We start from the raw sequence: 18461 nt of genomic DNA on the forward strand, positions 1-18461 counted from the left end.
ATAAAACAAAGTTTTGACCTTCTAAACAACATGTTTTGTGGAGACCAAGTGGTATTGGATCCTTAAAATAAAGTGGGCTCCTTTTTTTTGGACCATAAGAATGTAGAAAGACAATTTTACACACACACACACACACACACACACACGTATACGTACAAAACACAACACAGCCACATGGCTTTGTGGAAGCCTGGTTCAAATTTGAAGTTATATTTTAGCAAATCAAAGGCTAAGTTCTTGATGTGTATTCATTTGTCTTATTATGTACATTAATTCATAACTAAAATAGTATTGTCCAAAGTATTTGGTATTTTGCTTGCTAACTGCTAACATGCTCATTACTGACATAAAGAAAGAAGGAAATAAATAACTCATGAGACTCCACCCTAAACGGGTTCAAAAGTGGAAGTGAGTTTGTCAGTGACATTAAAGGAATCTCGCACTTGACAGAGACAAGACACGGCAATGGTAAGAGTCTCTTTCTTTAGTCCAACATGAAAACCACTTTTGACAGTATGGTGTCTCATAATATTTGATGTTTTATGATTAAGACTATTGTTTCCTTTAATGATGATGTCAGATAGAAAAGTTGGTCAAACACTGACAAATTATTTTTACAAAGAAATACGGCATTGAGCGGCAGGCGGTACTTCTCCTACGTGTGTGCCCACGTTTTCATGGGAAAATCTTGATTTTATTGTTCAATGTGCTGGAATGAGATACACAGAACCATGGCAGGTTGTACTTTTCACATTAATGCTACGTGTGAATGCTTTGTGTGTTTAAGTGAGACCAGAGCCAGTGAGCAAAAAAGCAAAACAGATGATGTGTGTGTGTTTTTAACTTGTCTTAACAGTGACTGCATATCTGCATACGAGCCTGTTGAATGGATCTGCATGACGTGGTTTTTGAGCTGAACACGTGTTTAATCATTTTCGTAATACAAAGTTACAGAGAATGAGAAAAAAAAAGTATATTTTTCATCATTCTTGTTGGGAGAATGGCCATTGAAGCTTAGCTTACTTTACAAATAGAAGCTGAACAAATGAACTTCTCTTGCTAATTCTAGTCAGTATCAACCAACAAAATCATTTGCTGTGCTTTGTTTACCTCCATGTAGTATCACCAAGCTTCCAAACAAATACCAAACTCATGTTGTATTACCTGAAGTGACTGTGTGAGAATAGCACGAGGTTGTAACTCATCTTAACGCATTTGCTACTTTGAAAACAGGGCGGGAATTCCCACAATGACCTCATTGTAAGTGACTATGATCACGACTGCAGCTGTTTGTGTGAGACAGCAGAAGCAGTAAGCACACACTCTGAAATGAAAAACTGATTGAAGGAATGAATGAATTCCATGATTGATTCAGAAAGCCCTCATCTACCATTACAGAGTCAACACTTGTTCAGTATGAACTGCATATTGTGTTAATTATAAGAGGCTTAAACAGTTGAGTTATTTTAGAAGAAACTTTTTACATTGAAACAATCCAGTGATCACTACAAATTTGTCCTCTTAATGATCACCATCATCGTTTCTATCCTGATGGAGGTGGAGTCTTCCAGGAAAACAATGCTTCACTCCACACGCCTTGAGCGGTCACTGTGGGGTTATAGTATGAAAGTGAGGTCTGTCACATGCATATGCTTTGTATAGTCACCAAATCTAAACCTTTAAAGGACATCTTTGTGAGATTTTCCACCAAAATGTTTCACAGCTGTCCACCGCCTTTATCCACACACTTTGTGAAAGGATTATGTCCAATTCCTCCTGTGAGGTTCTGCAGTCTTGTAGCATGAATTCAAGTGTAGCATGTAAAGGCATAACACCTCATGATGACAATTAATGTTGTTATTTTTTGCTTTAATTTGTCAACAATATGTTGAGGTATTAGTATGACCACAAGGTCTATGAGTCATGTAACGGTTTATGAGCCATAATGCTATGATATAAAATCAATACATTGTTCCAAAATACACACAGTCTGATGAGAAAAGAGATGCAGCGTCATCCCATCATCACTGAAAAAAGGTGGCCTCAGAAATGAGCGTTTTTTTAAAATTACATTCAAAGAAAATCAACATAAGCACTCATGAAGATGGTATTAATCCAAAACTCCTGTATACGTAATGATCTTATACACGCGTATGACAGAGACTAAGTCTCCATCAAAATGGCAACGGCATAGGCATGTACTAATGTAGAACATGTAGTCTCTGTTAGTTTTCTTTACCTCATAATGACTCAAGAATGTCAGCGTTATGAACAACACTTTTATTTCTCTAACAATCACTATTGCTGACACTAAGCATGATGTGTTGTGTACAGTTCACTGTATAATTAATTAGCCGTGGGGGATTCCCTGTGACGTTGTGTCTTCTATGACAGATACTGCTGCTCGAAGGGGGGGGGGGGGTAATGAAACATATTATAGGTTATGTAAGGGTGTTTCCACTTCACATGTGTTTCTTTTTACATTGTTGGTCATTCTGCTGTACTGTTGACATTTTGCACTTCAGGTGAAAACTTGAGCCCAAAGAAGCTATACACAGCTTTTTAACTCCCTTCTCATTTATCCTGGTAAATCCTCATGCATAGATAAAACACTTCAGATACAACTCTCTGCCTGGGAATTTCCTGAGGCATGAAGTCACTATCAGATGAAAGGTCAAGAAGTAATTTCCTCATCAACATTTTTAAGAAAAGTTCATTTGAGAATAGCCGATGAAAAATGAAATCAGTATTTTGTCTTGGACTAATCTGAGTTTTAACAGAGCGGGTCAGAAGTTTATAGCGGAGTAGCTGGAAGTAGTTCTACACAGTTTGAAACATTCAGTAATTGATTTCTGTACAACCACAGATGAGCCAACAGACAATGAAAGAATCAATTTCCCCTCTCCAGGTACAGGAATACACCCTTGTCAATCTTAACATAAATAGGCCTTCTCTTATAATGCTCCAGGGGCTTTCCTTTAGCTTGTTTTTACTTAAAAACACTCTGGGTGTGTTCTCTCGGGATGAATGAGCCTATTTTGTCTAATAGTGAAGGACCAGACAGAAACTCAAATGAGTTTGCTTTTGATTTGTGCTCTAATTAAACACACACCGCATTCAAATAAAAAGATGATTTTGATAGTATAAAAATGTAAATCACATGATGGTGATTTGGGAGGACCAGGAGGGCATTTGTGGGCTGGCTGATTCACTTTTCTTTTGCAGCCACATAACAATTGCACAATCGCCATACTTTTTGTGAGTGATCATTTTTCTTTTTTCTTTTTTAAGAAAATGAACCACTCACCTGATGATTTAGAGCAAATGGCCTAATTTGACAGGCAGAGACAATCTATTTCCAGTAAAGGTCATCTCTGAGTGTTCAGTTATAAACTTGCCACTGTCTGATTAATGCTGTTATTCACAGATAGCACATTTGATCAGAAGATAATCCATCCTCTTACAGTGCTTAACATGTTTGTCCTTTTCAACAGGCATCAAACTGCAGAACACAGAATTCTCTGTAAGTAGATCTATCCTTTCCCTTTGCGCCACTACCATTAAAAATCTCAGAGGTGAACAATGACACCACTCAGCAGCTGTAAATGTCATGATGTCAGTTCTCTTAATCCTAAATACTTTTAATGGGTATTTGTATTTGGTTGGGCTGATATTAAAATAATGTAGCCATGGAAATGAGTACCATCATAGTCCTAAATAGAGGCCTAAATGAAACACTTGATTAATATGTTTAACATCCCTCTGGCTGATCCTGCTTACCACTGATTGGAAAAATATATTTTACTCTCCCACAACTTAACCAACTTCCAAATGTGCACTTTGTTATTTTCATTTGTCCTCATTCACCAACATTTTAGCAGATCATTACCCATAACATTGAAAAATATGTGCTCACATAAATATAATGGCAGGGCTCCTGACCAAGCAACAGTATGTGATGAGTTGCAAGTGAGACTGAAAAAACTAAAGATGCATGACAGGTTCTTCCTCCCATAACTTTTCTGATAGTTCATTTCGGTGTCAAGCCATTGTTAGTAAATTTTACTAACTGGCAATCTTGGGGAACCACAAATGATGTAACTCACTTTTTTATCTTTGAGTGAGGGCCCTTGTTTTTGCTCTTCTAAGGATAGTTAGAACCATCTTATTGTTTTATTCAAAAGAAGAACTGTTGACAGAATACGGCAAATCTGTGTCAGATTTTTATGTGGCTTCTGATGAATGTTGTATATGTATCTCTCCGTGAGTGACTGCCGTGCTTCAGCAATACCTTCCGATATAAAATGTTTTTTTTCCTTTTTTTCTTTCAGTTTTCTTAGAAGCCCGAGGCTTCGCCTGTGTCAGCTGGCTCTGGTGTTGACTCAGTTCTTAACTGTCATAGGTGAGCAGTTCTGTTCTATTTGCACTGCTCCCATTGAGGATTTAAAGTGAAACCACTTGCAAATCAAAGTACATTAATAAAAGTAAGTGACTTCACAGCACTATGCTTGGTCGCACATGAATAGAGCAACATCGTGAAATGAAAAGACCTATCCAACTATGTCGAAAGAGAAAAAGTTTTACTCTTTTAACCTGTTCAGCCCCAGGAGTCTTTCTGCGGTTCTTGCTTGAAAATGACATGCCTAAAAAGAATTTCTCTGCAATTACAAACTCTGTGTAAACCATCTTGATATCAAAGAAAGCTAACACTTGTGAGACTTCATCAAAACCAGATCAAACCGGATGTTCCCCTCCTGCCCCCAATACCCTAAGCTCTGGGGTTTAAGAGTTTATCTTATTGGTTCGGTCACCTTTTTTTTTTAGTAAATATATTCATTTGTTTTCTTGTGAATAATTAAATTAGATGATTCACAAAACTCATAGGTCTCTATCATAAAAGTTACATTGAGGGCTACGTCTGGAAACCAGAGGAAACACAAGCTTTTAAGCCCAATTTAAAACCTCTAAGTGTAGACTGGCTAACTGGCTTCTGTTTATTCTAATTTCAACATACAGACATAATAGTGGCATAGGTCCTCTCATCTAAATCAAATCAAGAGAAAATTTAAACAAATTTCCCAAAATGACTTTATCTCAGTTTTATCTAAAAAAAAAAAAAAAAAAACTGAAATACAGTCAGCTACCTGCCCAGGACTGAATAAAAGACAGCATGTTAGGAAAGCTTAAATCTATCCAGTTAAAGACAGACAGACAGTGGCCAAAACAATCTCATATAGGGCAACCAAGAACTTTAGATTAAGGACAAGAAAAAAAAAAAAAAAACTGAGGAACTGAAATGAGTCTTCCACGTCATCCAAGTTTCAGCAAAAAACCCTTAAAAACCACGTATACCCACAACAATAAGAATAGTTTACTCTACATCATATTATTTAATAAATGCTTTATTTTGTCTTTCATTATGCTCTTAGGACATTTTGTGTCCTGAAAGGTTTCCCACTTTGTTCTTACTCCTGCTTCCTTTTGTTTTCCAGGAAATTCTTCTAAGCATCATTATACAGAGGAGATCGGTGGAAATGTAACCTTCCAATGCCCAAGGAAGGATGACCAGAACAGGATCCTCAAATTTCTCTACTTTCAACAGGGGAACGTTTTTATCAATGGATTCCATGACACAAAACCTGTAGGAAATATCTGGCCGAACACAATATTTGACCGTGACAGCTCAACACTTCAGATGTTAAACCTTAACATCTCACATATTGGAGACTATCAATGTATTATCATGTACTCAGATGATGGGAATAACATCGAGTATGAAATATACCTCAATGTCACAGGTATGCATGTGCTACACATCAATTTTAATTTTTTTTATGTATAATACACACACACACACACACACACACACACACACACACACACACACACACACACACACACACACTACACACACTCTGTAGTGCACAGTTCTGTCCAATGTGCTCCAGGCAATGTGGACTGTTTTGGTGCATTTCAAGACTATTATTTTCCTCTGGCACATCAGAGCAGCACCCTAAACACATTATTCACTGAATAAGAATATATCAACAAGAATTACAAGAATACAAGAATTATTCAAATGTGGGAACAAGCTGTAACTTGTGTGTAAACAATAGCATTTTGTGTAGCACAATGTGGCTTTGAAATATATATATAGATATATATATCTATATATATATAGATATATATATGTTACTTTCGTTGACCCCTCCCAGGCTCTGTAATTTTATACAGTGACATCATGGGAAGTTTAAGATTCATCTTCTAGATTTACTTTTATCATAATGTAGATTAAACTCAGAGAGAAGTCATTTTTACTATATTCACTGGCCATAACAATGTGTTAGCAAATAGGCTATCTTCACAGGAGTTGGCAGGTTAGCAAGACAAGATTTAGTCAACTTCTCTTAAAGTGTGATTACTGTATTTGACTATTTAACTTGTGACCCACCAGAAATTTCCCTTAAAGTCCATCCCATGGTAAGCAGGACTTATTTCAGTGTTGCCATGTTGTCCACTTTTACCAACAGTTAGCATTAGCAAAAGACGAAAAACCTAATGGGAATGTCTGTGTGGATTAATGACTGCTAATCATGCTACACTCACTTTAAATAGGGAAATACAGAGGGTCTAGGAGAGTTCATATTTATTAGGTCACACTCCTGTGATAGCATGAGCTGAGATTTGTACTACTCAAAGACACGGAAGTGATTCCACGTTTCCCGCTGTTAATAAATGCTGAGCTCTCCCACTGTATGAAACCAAAAAGCCACCAAAATTTGCATCCAAACAATCAAAGAAGCATGTTTGACTTGATTTGTTTTCACTAGTTAATCAAACCGCAACACATAGATATTTCAATATATTCATCAAATGGACATGTCATATCTCCGTCACTCTCATATTGGTAATGCTGGCATTCATTAAAAAGTACAAGGTTCTGGAACATTTTTTCTTTAAATGTTGGAATTAGAGAGCTGACCACAATCCCTCTCTCTCTCTGCCTGTCTTTTCTGCAGCCCCCTACAGCAAGCCTTCAGTCACAAGCAGCTGTAAAGAGGAGAATGGTGTCCTGGGTTGCCAGGTGACATGTTCATCACATGATGGCTACCCAAGACAGCAGATTCAGTGGAAAACTCATCCGCCTACGAATGTCAACCATCAGATAATAAAGAACAATAGTGACTCCCATCCCATAACAGAGCTGTTCAACATTTCTAGTACTGTATACATCAACTGCTCCAGCAGAGAACAGAAGCTCAGCTGCTTTGTGGGGAACACCACCTCAGATACCTTCTCAGTCTGTGAGTACTGAACTCAGACAATGCAGTGATTACACTGACAGAAGTCTGTCTTTTACTTTCTCTCTCGGCAAGTTTTAGGAAGTACGATAGCCAATGGAAGTCCCTTGGCAAATTTACCTACTTTTAATGGAATTCGTGAGGGAATTTTCTTGCATATTTTTTTTTACATCCTGGCTTTCATAGAATAGTCCAGTTAGTGTTTCTGAAAGAAGAGTTTATAAAGAGTAACATTCTGCAGTCCAACCAATTCCTGATATCCACTATGTGCATACCAATTCAGATTCTGCAGATACGCACGCGGTCACACTCATAGGAAAATTTAGGTTTGGGAGGAGCTTTCAAAAAAAGTTTAAAATACAAGAATGAAATAAAATAACATTTCCTGAAAGATTTACTCTTCTAATGGATGAGTGACGTCTGGACGGACAAATTTTCTCTCAGTGTCTCCTCAAGTGGGTTGTAGAGACACATTACTTTGTGTGTTAACTGGGGTAACAGGTATTCAGATTGTAACATATAAAGAAGTTTATTTCTAATTTGATACAGCTTTCGAATGTTTTCATTTAAATTATATTGCTGTTACTTGACTTGACTTGGCTTACTTGACTTTTTCGAATGTAATTTTGATCATTGTAGCTTCATGACGGCATTATGCAAGGTTAACAGTTTATAAGTGTTGGATTCTAGGTGGAGTTTCAAAAACAAATGTTTGAGGAACAGAAAAAATAACACCCACATATTATCGTCTCCAATCAGTCATTGGGCCTTTTTAAAAAATAAATTTCCCCCCTCTCTTTTCTGCGAGCTCACCCTTTAAAGATTGCTACCAACATGCCATTCACTGGAGGCTTCTGGCTTTTGACACTTCTGTCTGGTGTGTGCAATAACCTTCCAGTTTTGTCCAAACACAACTTGTTTGTTAATGGATTCCACTTATTACATTTTGCTGCAGAAAAAAACTTGTTCAAACGATCCAGAGACACGCTACCGCTCACCTTTCAGAAAGCTGTTCAACCTTTACACACACAAGAAATGCAACATTTTTAGATTTTCATAGTATATCCCTCTTAAGATAAGATAAAAGGCAGCAAAAAGAGTAACAAAGTAAGAAAATGTTGAAAGTTTTCTGTGGGATTTGTTGCCAATAGGAAGAGTGTGAAACTTATAGTTATACTTCAGCGGTCACAGTACATGCCTTTGACTTTGATGTATGTTTGTTTTTATCTGAAGGCCCTCCAGTGGTTCAGCCCGACCATTCGAATACATATGTGATATCCGCAGTCATCGTCGTTGTGCTTGTCTTGGTTGTGGTGGTGGTGGTACTGTGTCTGAAATTAAAGAAAAGAAAGGAAGGTAAGGACAGAGTTGATAGTTATCAGAGTATCACAATAAATCACTAAGCGTTGATGTGCATAAAAAAAACTCACAGTAAGTTCCATGTTAACTTTTAGGACCAGAAGAAGACAATGTGAGAGGAAATGAATTGGAGTAAGTGGATGTTTTTTGGACACGATATGCCACTTGGATTACATGGGTGTAACACAGCAAAGCACAAAATGCCGTAAATTATGCTCCACTTCCTTCAAAATGTTCTTTGCAATGTGCAATATTCAACATAATGACATAGGACATGACATTATTGCCATTAATGATCTTACAAGCTCTTTTCCTTCTCTTTTTACATTTTTCATTTCATCTAGGGAGGCTATAGTCCTCACTGAAAGCAGAGGAAGGCCAGAGGCATCCTGAGTGCTCGACCGATGAGGTGTTCCTACTGTGTTCTGGCATCTAGGACACAAGTTATATGTCACTCAGGTGTACATTACATTAATGAGTGACAGGTTACACTCAGCCAGGTTTGACCACACCTGTCTGTGACTCACCAGGGACAGCGTTTCAGCTCAGACACTTGACATTTGAGTGTTTGAGGAAGTTGTTCACTGAAGTACAAGTGCGTCACCAAACTGAGAGTGGCCAACTTCTTCAAAGAAATGACAGTTCCGGTGGTATGTGTTGGAAATGTTAATATGCTGTTGGTGTATATTTGTAAAACTGAATGAAGTTGGAATTCCTCTAAGGAATCTGAGTTGGGAAGTTCTCTTGAAGTTTGTTACACAGACCCCTAAGAGGAAGAAGTTGGACATTTTTAAACAGCATTTTCCTTTGACAGCTCAGTTTTAAATGCTCTTTGTTAAAGTTGTATAGATCTGTCTATTTAAATTATCATGTTAAACTTGAACAAACAGTTGATAGAAAGGTGTAGCATCTATCTCTGTATTTTTTTTAATTTTATAGAATATATTTTTGGAATTAGTGTTCAGAAATGTTCACGCCTATATGGGGTGCTCAGTCATTGTTAGTATTTCACTATAAGGTGAAATATTGAATAAAGATTTTAAAAACTTGTTTCTTTTTTATCTAATGGAATAGTCATTACCCTCATACTACGGCTATTTTCTCAGGCAACTGTTCTCATGTCAAAAAAAAAAAAGAATACTTTTGAATTGTGTGCTCGTCCACAAAATATTTATTTAATTATATGCTGCTTTTACATCCAACTGTAAAAAGTTGAACCTGTTCACACTATTTTGATAAGAAAGCCTCCTGCTCTCCCCCCTTGCTCTCATTTCCCTAAATGTACAGTACTGACAACACTTCTCGTCACAGGCTGTTATGACTTTGTCTTGGTTGTTTGACATTTAACATCCCGTCTGTACCTCATTTGTCAACCCATTAAATCTGCCTGTTTAAATCTTTGTAGTGGCAGGGAGGAAATTCCCATTCCAATTGCTGCGATGGATTGTATATAGGACATCACAATTATCTCCCTCAATGAAAAATAAATAAATAATTAAAAAAACGGTATCTATTATCTAATAGTATCCATATCCTTCACTTGACACAACGCTGCTAAAGAATTCTGTTCCTGCACAAAATTTGTCAGGACAATGACATAATAATATGATTATATAACAGTCACACAGAATGTACATTTACTGATCATTTTCTTCAAGAATCAATAAAACATTTGGTTTGGAACTCTGAGGTTTGCCAACAGTGCTCGAACAATCATCAAAGTAGTTGAAAATTATTTTGTCAACTACAAGGGAAACAAGAAACTAAAGCTGCGAGACAAAAGAAAATAAATAAAAAGTTAAATATTCAAATGTGAATGTTGGCTGTGGTATTAAAAGAATTTGCTCATATTGTGCTTGTATTTTTTGCAAATGCGTACTATTTGAATGACATGTACTTTATTACTTTCAACCCCTTGGAAAAACAAATAGAGCTTCAACCCAGTCAGATCTTTTCTGTTGTAATGTTGTCAAACCGCCACTAGATGTCACACGAGCACCACGAAGTGAACCTGAATCTTGACCTTCCTGCTGCTTTTGCAGCAGCTGTCATAACTTAGCCTGCGAAAGCAACCCAATTTCTACCTTTTCTGAAAGAAGAATATCAATGCATCCAACAAACGAGGTCTCGTCAGAGCAATGGGAACCCAGGAATGCATAATGCCTCCTGCATGGACTAAAATGAGTAATCCTTGCTCACTGAAGGAAAAGAGAAAAATCATGACTGCAGGAAATATGTTTGAGAGTAGAAGGGAGATGAAATTTGTGATAGACAACAGTGGATTTAAACATACAAATAGAAACATCAAAGTGTCTTTGCATGTCTTTGTAAACTTTGTTCTTCTGTTTGTTCTCACTTTTACATCTCTCTCGTTGCCATCGTCTTTCTTTGCAAACACACCCATGTGGTTCTCTCTATCACATGAGTCCCTGTGACAGACTGTCAGTCGACGTCTCTGCCTTGTGTTTACATTTGGGCAGCAGAGCAGCACTAGGCTGGTTGCACTTTAGGAATTTAACCCCACGGCCCGTGCCCTCCCCTAGTCTCCCCTCTATCTTTCCCATCCTTTTTCCTCCATATCTTCTGTCTTGTATCACCTCTTTGTGCGAGCTTGCCCATTTCGCTTCTCCTCACTTTCCCTCTGCTCCATCCTCAATCATCCCAAATCCTCCTCCCAATTATCCACTCCTCTCTCCCATCAGCCTGTGCCCCTCTGCCTGTCCTCTCTTTTTACCACTTTTCTATCCTTTTTCTTTGTACTCACCCTTTTCCCCTTTCTCGCCCCCAGTCCTTTACTCCCCTCCTCCTTCTCCTTTTTCTTTTCCCATTTTAAAATTCAGAGCATTGTCCAAACTCACTCACACCCCCTTTTTCCCTGTCATCGTCCCGTCGCCTCCCACTCCGCTCCATCTCGGTGTCCCCCCTCCCTTCATTCCTTTGCTGTCTAACCCAAACAAACCAGGGAGGACCTTCCTCTGCAGTGGCTGCAAGAGAAACACACCACATGTCAGAGTTGGCTGAAACATAAACATTAGTCAATTTGAGGCATTGAAAAAGGATACGAGGCACTTAAGTTCAATATTGAATAGAGATACCGCAAGGATATCTCTATGCTAAAACATGCCATACAAAACAGTATGACAATATTGAAAAGAAAAGACTCCTGAACTCTGTAAGTTTGTTGAGTTCAAACTTTTAGGGACTCAGGAAGCACAGACAATTTTCCTTTTCAGAGGGTCTAAAACACACACCAACAAGACAAGACTTTGTAGACACAGAGAAAAGAACTATGTATAAAGAAACTATGATAATGAGCAACAAGCGAAGCAGAGTTTTTGTGTGTTCCAGTGACACAGCGTGCCGTATAATCTCCTGCTTAAAGGGAGAATGCTTTCATTCGAAACAGAGTCCTGTGGCATTTCTCAGCAAGAGGTTTGTGACCTCTGCCACACTGTTCTGTGTGGGATTTATAATCAGATTATACTAGTTATGAAAGTCAACTAGATTAGTTTTAGTGCAGAGAGCTGGAGCACAAGGCATCAGTTCACAGACGAGAGCTGATCAGCTTGAGGGAGACAGGACCGTTAATATCTTTAAGCTTCGCAGTGAAGTAGAACAACGCAAAGAAGTACAACGATAAGTTGGACCTACTGACATGACAAAAAGCTCAACCGAAAAATCCTGTTCACTTTTTTGTACTTTTTACTTAATATCTGACAGCAAGATCATAATAGCTGTTCTCCTGCCTCTGTGACTGATAGAAATGTGCTAACTGATAAACGTGAAGACAACATTGAAAACATTATGTCAAATAAATGCCCATTCATTTACATTATGAGTCTAAATGGTGGCGGAAAAATGGTGTTATTTGTAATTGTAAGACCTGCCGGGCAGCCCTTTTGCTCAGATTTAACAGATGTCTTTTTGTGGATGCCGTTTTTTCTTTTTTCTTTTTTTTTTGTTAGAACGAGGCTGACGGAGCAAAGGCAGAAAGAGAGTAATCAGTGCGGCAGGGTCAGCTCTGGTGCTGCTGCAGCTGAGTGATCACGTTGTTGCTGTCACTGCAGAAACCCTCTTCCTGACCCAAGAGACAGGAGAGGTGACCTGGAAGCATTTATCACCTTGGTGCTTTCTGACCCGTGACCTGATGCCTGAGATAGGGGAAAAAGCGCAAATTCATCAGGGAGCAGAAGGGAGGAGATAAAGAAAGAATTATGGAAGGGAGTCACCAAAGCAACATGTAGACTGTAATTTCTTAACCAAATTCCTGACATTTGTTATTTCTCATTAGATGAATTTACCTACTTGTAGAAGGAGATTCACTGTTCGTACCCAGATCGCTACAGTGGCAGGTTCGTGAAGGTACTGGAATCCAGTGTGGGTCATACGAGTGTGGGCCCAAACTTGGTCAGATGACGAAAACACTGCTGATGCAAATGCGTGGTGTTGGTTTCGTTGACCCTTCAGCCACCAGCAGAAACTTGAAAGCGCCTGAGCTAGTTTTCAAAACAAGAGAGATGCATGTTGGCTCAGAGCTCAGCAGAAGTATTATCACCTCTCTGTCATGGAGATACACCAAAAAGCTACCGTGGGGGTCAGAGCCTTTTCAACTGGGCTGTGACCCAGAATGTAAAGTTGCGTGTGCGTGTATAGATGAGCGAAATCTGAGCAGACACTGACAAGACTCTTAACTCCTTTGAATATTTATAGAACTGCTTAAGATTTGACCTTTACATTTGCGCACATTCACGGGGACCTGTAAGTGGTAACATTGCTTTGCTGCCTGAGACACTCAGACAGGTGATCATAGCTGGCTCTCCCGTGGGGGGGGGGGGGGGGGGGATTGAATGAGGGGAGCCAGTGAGAGAAACAGAGATCAGAATAAAGGACCGGTGGGTGAGATGCCCATTTGGCTGAAGAGACTTGGCAGCCTCATGTTTCTGCAAAAGCAGAACATCAAAGACTAACAGCGGTATTTGTAACATGTGCTGAGGAATACAATAAGCTGTGACCATGCTTCCTGCTTGCTGCAACATCTTACAGCACACATGCTGTTCCAGTCTAACCAGCCAAGGCCGAAGAGCATCCCCTACCCTGGTTTGTTCCTCCGAGGTTTTCCTAAGCCAGGTGAGGTACTTGATCACGTCATACTTTTCACTTTTCTCTTCTAATGAGTTTTTGTTTGATTTTAATGGTGTACTTTGGGTTTTTGCCATGCTGAAATATCCCTCTTTTGCCAAGCTTCTGGAGACGGGGAATTATCTTGTCAGCCATTATTTAGCATACCTACAGATGAATTGATGATGTTAACACCTTTTGTACTCGTATAGCCCCATATCATCCCACTCCCTCCTCTGTGATTCACTGTAGCACTTCTGGGCAGGTTCACACCAAACATGCTGGACAACATTTAAGCAGAGCAAATTTATTACTGCTGTCATTTGACCAAAGAATGAGCTCACAGCAATCAACGGGATTCTTTTCATGGCATTTGGCAAACTTTAAGAATCTTACTCTTTTATATGTTTTTTGTTCTTCTTCTTTGTATTGTTTACGCCTGAAGATCTTGGTTATCTGAGCTAGACTTCGTGAGTAGAGCCCAGTCCATACTGTCAGACTTTAGTGCCTCTTGTCATGTTTTTTTTTTTTTAGATGGGAAGAAATAATTCAGACATGAAATTAGACACAGCCCAAAGGTTCACAACGGAAAGCAAGCGAATAACAGATTAAATCAGGCTAACTGGATACCACAGGACCTGTCCAGGGTGTACCCTGCCTCTCACCCAATGACAGCTGGGATAGACTCCTGCCGCCCCCCGCAACCCTAAATTGGATTAAGCGGGTATAGAAAATGGATGGATGGATGGATATCACATGTGTGCAGGCTTTTATTTGAGTGATTCTAGGTTTTCTAACTTGTGTCAGTTGATCACATGTGTACTAACTTTAGTTGCAATCAGTTTCTACTTTGGAGCCTGTTTTTTTTTTTTATCAATTTTTATTTATTTTTTTATATTTGGTAATACTACTTATCAGCTTAGAAATGATAAGCAGAGTAAAGAATTTACAACACCATCTGCAACACCATGAAGCAAAGCAGCATAATGACGTCCAAAGAGTTTTTGAAAATTGTGGAATTCAGATTAGGGTTGGGTTATGAAAAGAGATCAAAAATACTCTGAATGTCTGTCGGCACCCTATTGAATTCATTATAAGAAAATGGAAGGAATGTGGCACCACAACAAACCTGTCAGGCAATGAGGGCATTAATCAGAGAAGTAGCTAAGAGGCCAGAGGTAACCCTGAAAGGGCTGCAAATCTTTACAGCAGAGATAGGAGTGTCTGTCCACGAGGTCACTTTAATTCCACACACATTTTATGGAACAGTGGTTAGAAAAAAGCCATGCTTAAAAGAATCAATTATTTAAAAAAAAAAAAACAGCTAAGAGGGCATCTTGCACCCTATCGTGTGGAAGAAGAGATGGAAATCTAACTTTCCGGGTATCAAAGAAGCACTACATGTTGTGCAAATTCAATACCAGTCATGACTTGGAGAACACCATCCCAACAGTGAAGCGTGGTGGTGTTTGTCATCAGCAAGACCAGGAAAATTTGTCAGTACTTAAGAAATGGTGGATGGTATTAAATCCAGGGCGTTCAGTGCTCTGGACATTGGAGAGTGGGATAGAGGTTCACCTTTCAGCATGTCAGTGACTTTAAACACACATTCAAGGAGACTGGCTTGTTGTGTTGGTCATATAATTAGGGCTGGGCAACGATTAAAATTTTTAATCTAATTAATCACATGATTTTCCTGATTACGGTAATCACGATTAATCGCATTTGTACCCAGAATCCCAAAATTTATTCAAAAGTAGTGTATAGCTTTTAGCATCTAGTTTTATTTTAAATGTACTGCCATATGAATGAAAGTGCATAACATTTGTTTTAACATCAGCATTTTTATGTAGTTTTTATGTAGAAGCCTCGCTCCACTGTCTGTTTCCTTGAATGACTTGCTGGTATCAGTTGTGTGTTTTGCCTTTAAGTGATATTTTAGACTGGAACTACTACGGTGATAAAACAATTCAACTTGGCAGTGTTTACAGATGACTTTGGTTCTGTCGACTCCGCCGTCTGGAAGAACTTTAAAATGAAAATGGCCGAGTAAAAGTTCCGTACCCTTCTCCGTGTTTGGTGGATCCGCCAATTACATTCTTTTCCGGTTCCGCAGCAGACGGCAACAGACTTTTACAATAATAAAACAAATAATAAAACCTGCGTTAATGCACAATAAATTTTTTTAGCTGCGTTAAATAATTAACGAGTTAACGCGATAATAACGAGTTAACTCGCCCAGCCCTACATATAATATAACACCCGCAAAAATAAATATTTTCATGTCATATTGCAACAAAATAGGAAAAGCTTTTTGGCATCAATACTTAAATTTCAATGAAGCCAGCAAAAACGGCAAAATATGATGGCTTTAATATGTTCTTGTACATGAACGTGTGTGTGTGTGACCATTCCTGTATTGCAAATCACTGATTGAATCATCTTCAGCAAACAGTATCATCTGTTTATCAACTTATACAACAGTAAGAGCTATGGAGATGGAAATGTAGATGGTTCTATGCTCCTTGGCCAAAGGGCTGTGACAGAAGGAGGCACAGTTAACAACTGAATGCGAGAGAAGAAAAATGGCCAACATACTGCGCAATCAGGGGATACCTGACACCGAAAGGTCTCTAAAGCAGTCCCGATTTAAAACGTTCTTTACTTCACAGACATGGTGACGGATTTGAGGAGGGACGTGGTGCACACACACTAATGTGGAAGAAATGCAGAGACACTTGAGAATTTTGTTCCCATATGTTAGACGTATTTGTCAGACCAACGACCTGCGTCCATTTTTTTTTTGTAGTCCTGTATGTGAGGCTGACTGTGTAAAGAATGATGCCTGTGAGTGTGTCTGTGTGTATTTGCGTGTGTGTAATAAGAGACACCTGAGACAGTTAGAAGGTCATTCCTGCAGTCTGGTCACATAGCTTTGATCATTTTCTCGTCGCCTCAGAAATAGACCAGAGAGGAAAGGCCTGGCACAAACGCGCCCTCCCCGTATGTCTGTGTGTTTCCAAGGGAGAGACCAAGGCAGAGTGCTAACCCAACAGACTGGCAGGGAATCGGCATTTGTTTGCAGTGCACAAGCCTGTGTTTGCATGACTAAACTAATGCATTTGCACACATGCCTTTATTTGCCTCTGCTTTCATTTACAGCGTGAATGTGTTTGTGCACATTTTGCAAATCATTGAAGGGACAGTCTGTTCGCACAATGCGAGTGTTATAGGTGGGATTGAGGTCTCAATTCTTTCGCTGTCAAAACAATGAATTCATGCTCGACTCTTGGATAGGATTCTACGAGATGTCCCAGCACAAATAACAGCCATGATTTTATTGTGCCATGTGCATGCCACGTGCATGCCACTTCAGCAGCATATAATCTGATTTCAACAAGCTAAAATTCATTAGATTGGAAGTAATCGATGTAACAGTTACACTGAAGGGCAAAGTTATATATAGAACAACTTCAGATCAGTTTCTTCTCTCTGACCATGACTTTATTATTGGATTTGTGGGGTTCTTCTGTTTAACCCATTACAACCTGATTTAGTATAAGTATGCTTTTACCCTAATTCTCGCAATCAAAAATTAGATGAGTGCAAAGTCAGTAATGTATAACAATGTAGATGGTTTAACCGCTCAAAAGTATTTTCATTGATTTTTCATGGGGCCAAGAGGAATCAAAACTTTTAGTGGATAGTTTTACAGAAATCCTTCAGGTTTTTCAAGGCTTTTAGAAAAGGTCATGATGCGTTAGCAATTTGCATGCATGCATTCGCAGTAGATGTTACAGACAGAGACGTATTATTGAATCCTGACTGCAGCACACCTTATAAGGCAGGGATCAATTCAGTACAGAGGCTGAACAAGGCCTTAAAGAATGTACCAGTATAACAAGACATGTGTGCATGAAAAATCACAAACAAAATCTACAACGCAAATACAGGTCATCCATCCATAACTAAATCCATCTTTAGGGGTTTGAATAATTTATTAGGACACAAATGTTTGGGATTGCTCTCATGTAGGAAAAAAAAGTACAACCAACAACTACAAAGTGGCCACAACAGCATGAAAGGGGCAACGATTTTTTTCAATTTTTTGAATGTAAATTGTCCTTTTAAAATAGAGGAAGAAATAAGATCCAGAGGGAAATATCCCGGAATTCTGTAAGCCATGTAATGAGATCACAGTGCTATTCAGACTGGCACAGTCGTCGTTTTATAGTCAGACGTATCATAAATTTTTCAGCCAAATGAGGTACAAACTTTAGACAACGAGGTCCATAAACTCTCTGATGCATATCCTTTCAACGCACCTGCACTGCCTGGTTACGAGAAATGTAACTCCCTCCGACTCGCCCCGTGTGAGAATGTTAGCACAACTGTGGCTGAGTGTGGTTTACACAGTTTAGTTTGCTGATTAGAGCTTACCAAACTGTAACATGTCCACATGAAGGAACCCCCTCCATTTTACATACCCATAACAATAAAGTGTTCTGGTGTTTAATGACCAAATAAGATTTACGACTAGTATGGCAAATCTTTGTGACAGTCAGAGACAGAGCATGTGTAGATGAAGGCAACTTGGTTTCCAGTTTTCTTGCCGTCAGCTGTCATGATTGTGTTTGTTATGGAACTTCCAAAAGTCATCTCTCAATACACAAGCATAAGCAT

General features: G+C 38.9%; 1 protein-coding gene across 2 annotated transcripts; it reads left to right on the forward strand.

Annotated features, from left to right (window-relative positions):
• Positions 1 to 417: 417 nt before the first annotated feature.
• On the forward strand, positions 418 to 10431 carry LOC142388866 (T-lymphocyte activation antigen CD86-like). 2 transcript variants are annotated; one of them, XR_012770335.1, is made up of 8 exons: positions 418 to 468; positions 3495 to 3523; positions 4332 to 4402; positions 5493 to 5798; positions 7020 to 7304; positions 8535 to 8657; positions 8756 to 8865; positions 9005 to 9069. XR_012770335.1 is itself a non-coding variant. In XM_075474434.1 (8 exons), the coding sequence occupies exons 1-8, from the start codon at positions 466 to 468 to the stop codon at positions 9051 to 9053; spliced, it is 903 nt and encodes a 300-aa protein (XP_075330549.1). In that variant the 5' UTR covers positions 418 to 465; the 3' UTR covers positions 9054 to 10431. The 2 variants fall into 2 exon arrangements, 1 of the variants encoding a protein (XP_075330549.1); XM_075474434.1 differs by having other exon boundaries at positions 8756 to 8792; positions 9005 to 10431.
• Positions 10432 to 18461: the final 8030 nt, after the last annotated feature.

The sequence above is a fragment of the Odontesthes bonariensis genome, chromosome 9 (assembly GCF_027942865.1).
Source record: "Odontesthes bonariensis isolate fOdoBon6 chromosome 9, fOdoBon6.hap1, whole genome shotgun sequence".
Lineage (NCBI taxonomy): Eukaryota > Metazoa > Chordata > Actinopteri > Atheriniformes > Atherinopsidae > Odontesthes > Odontesthes bonariensis.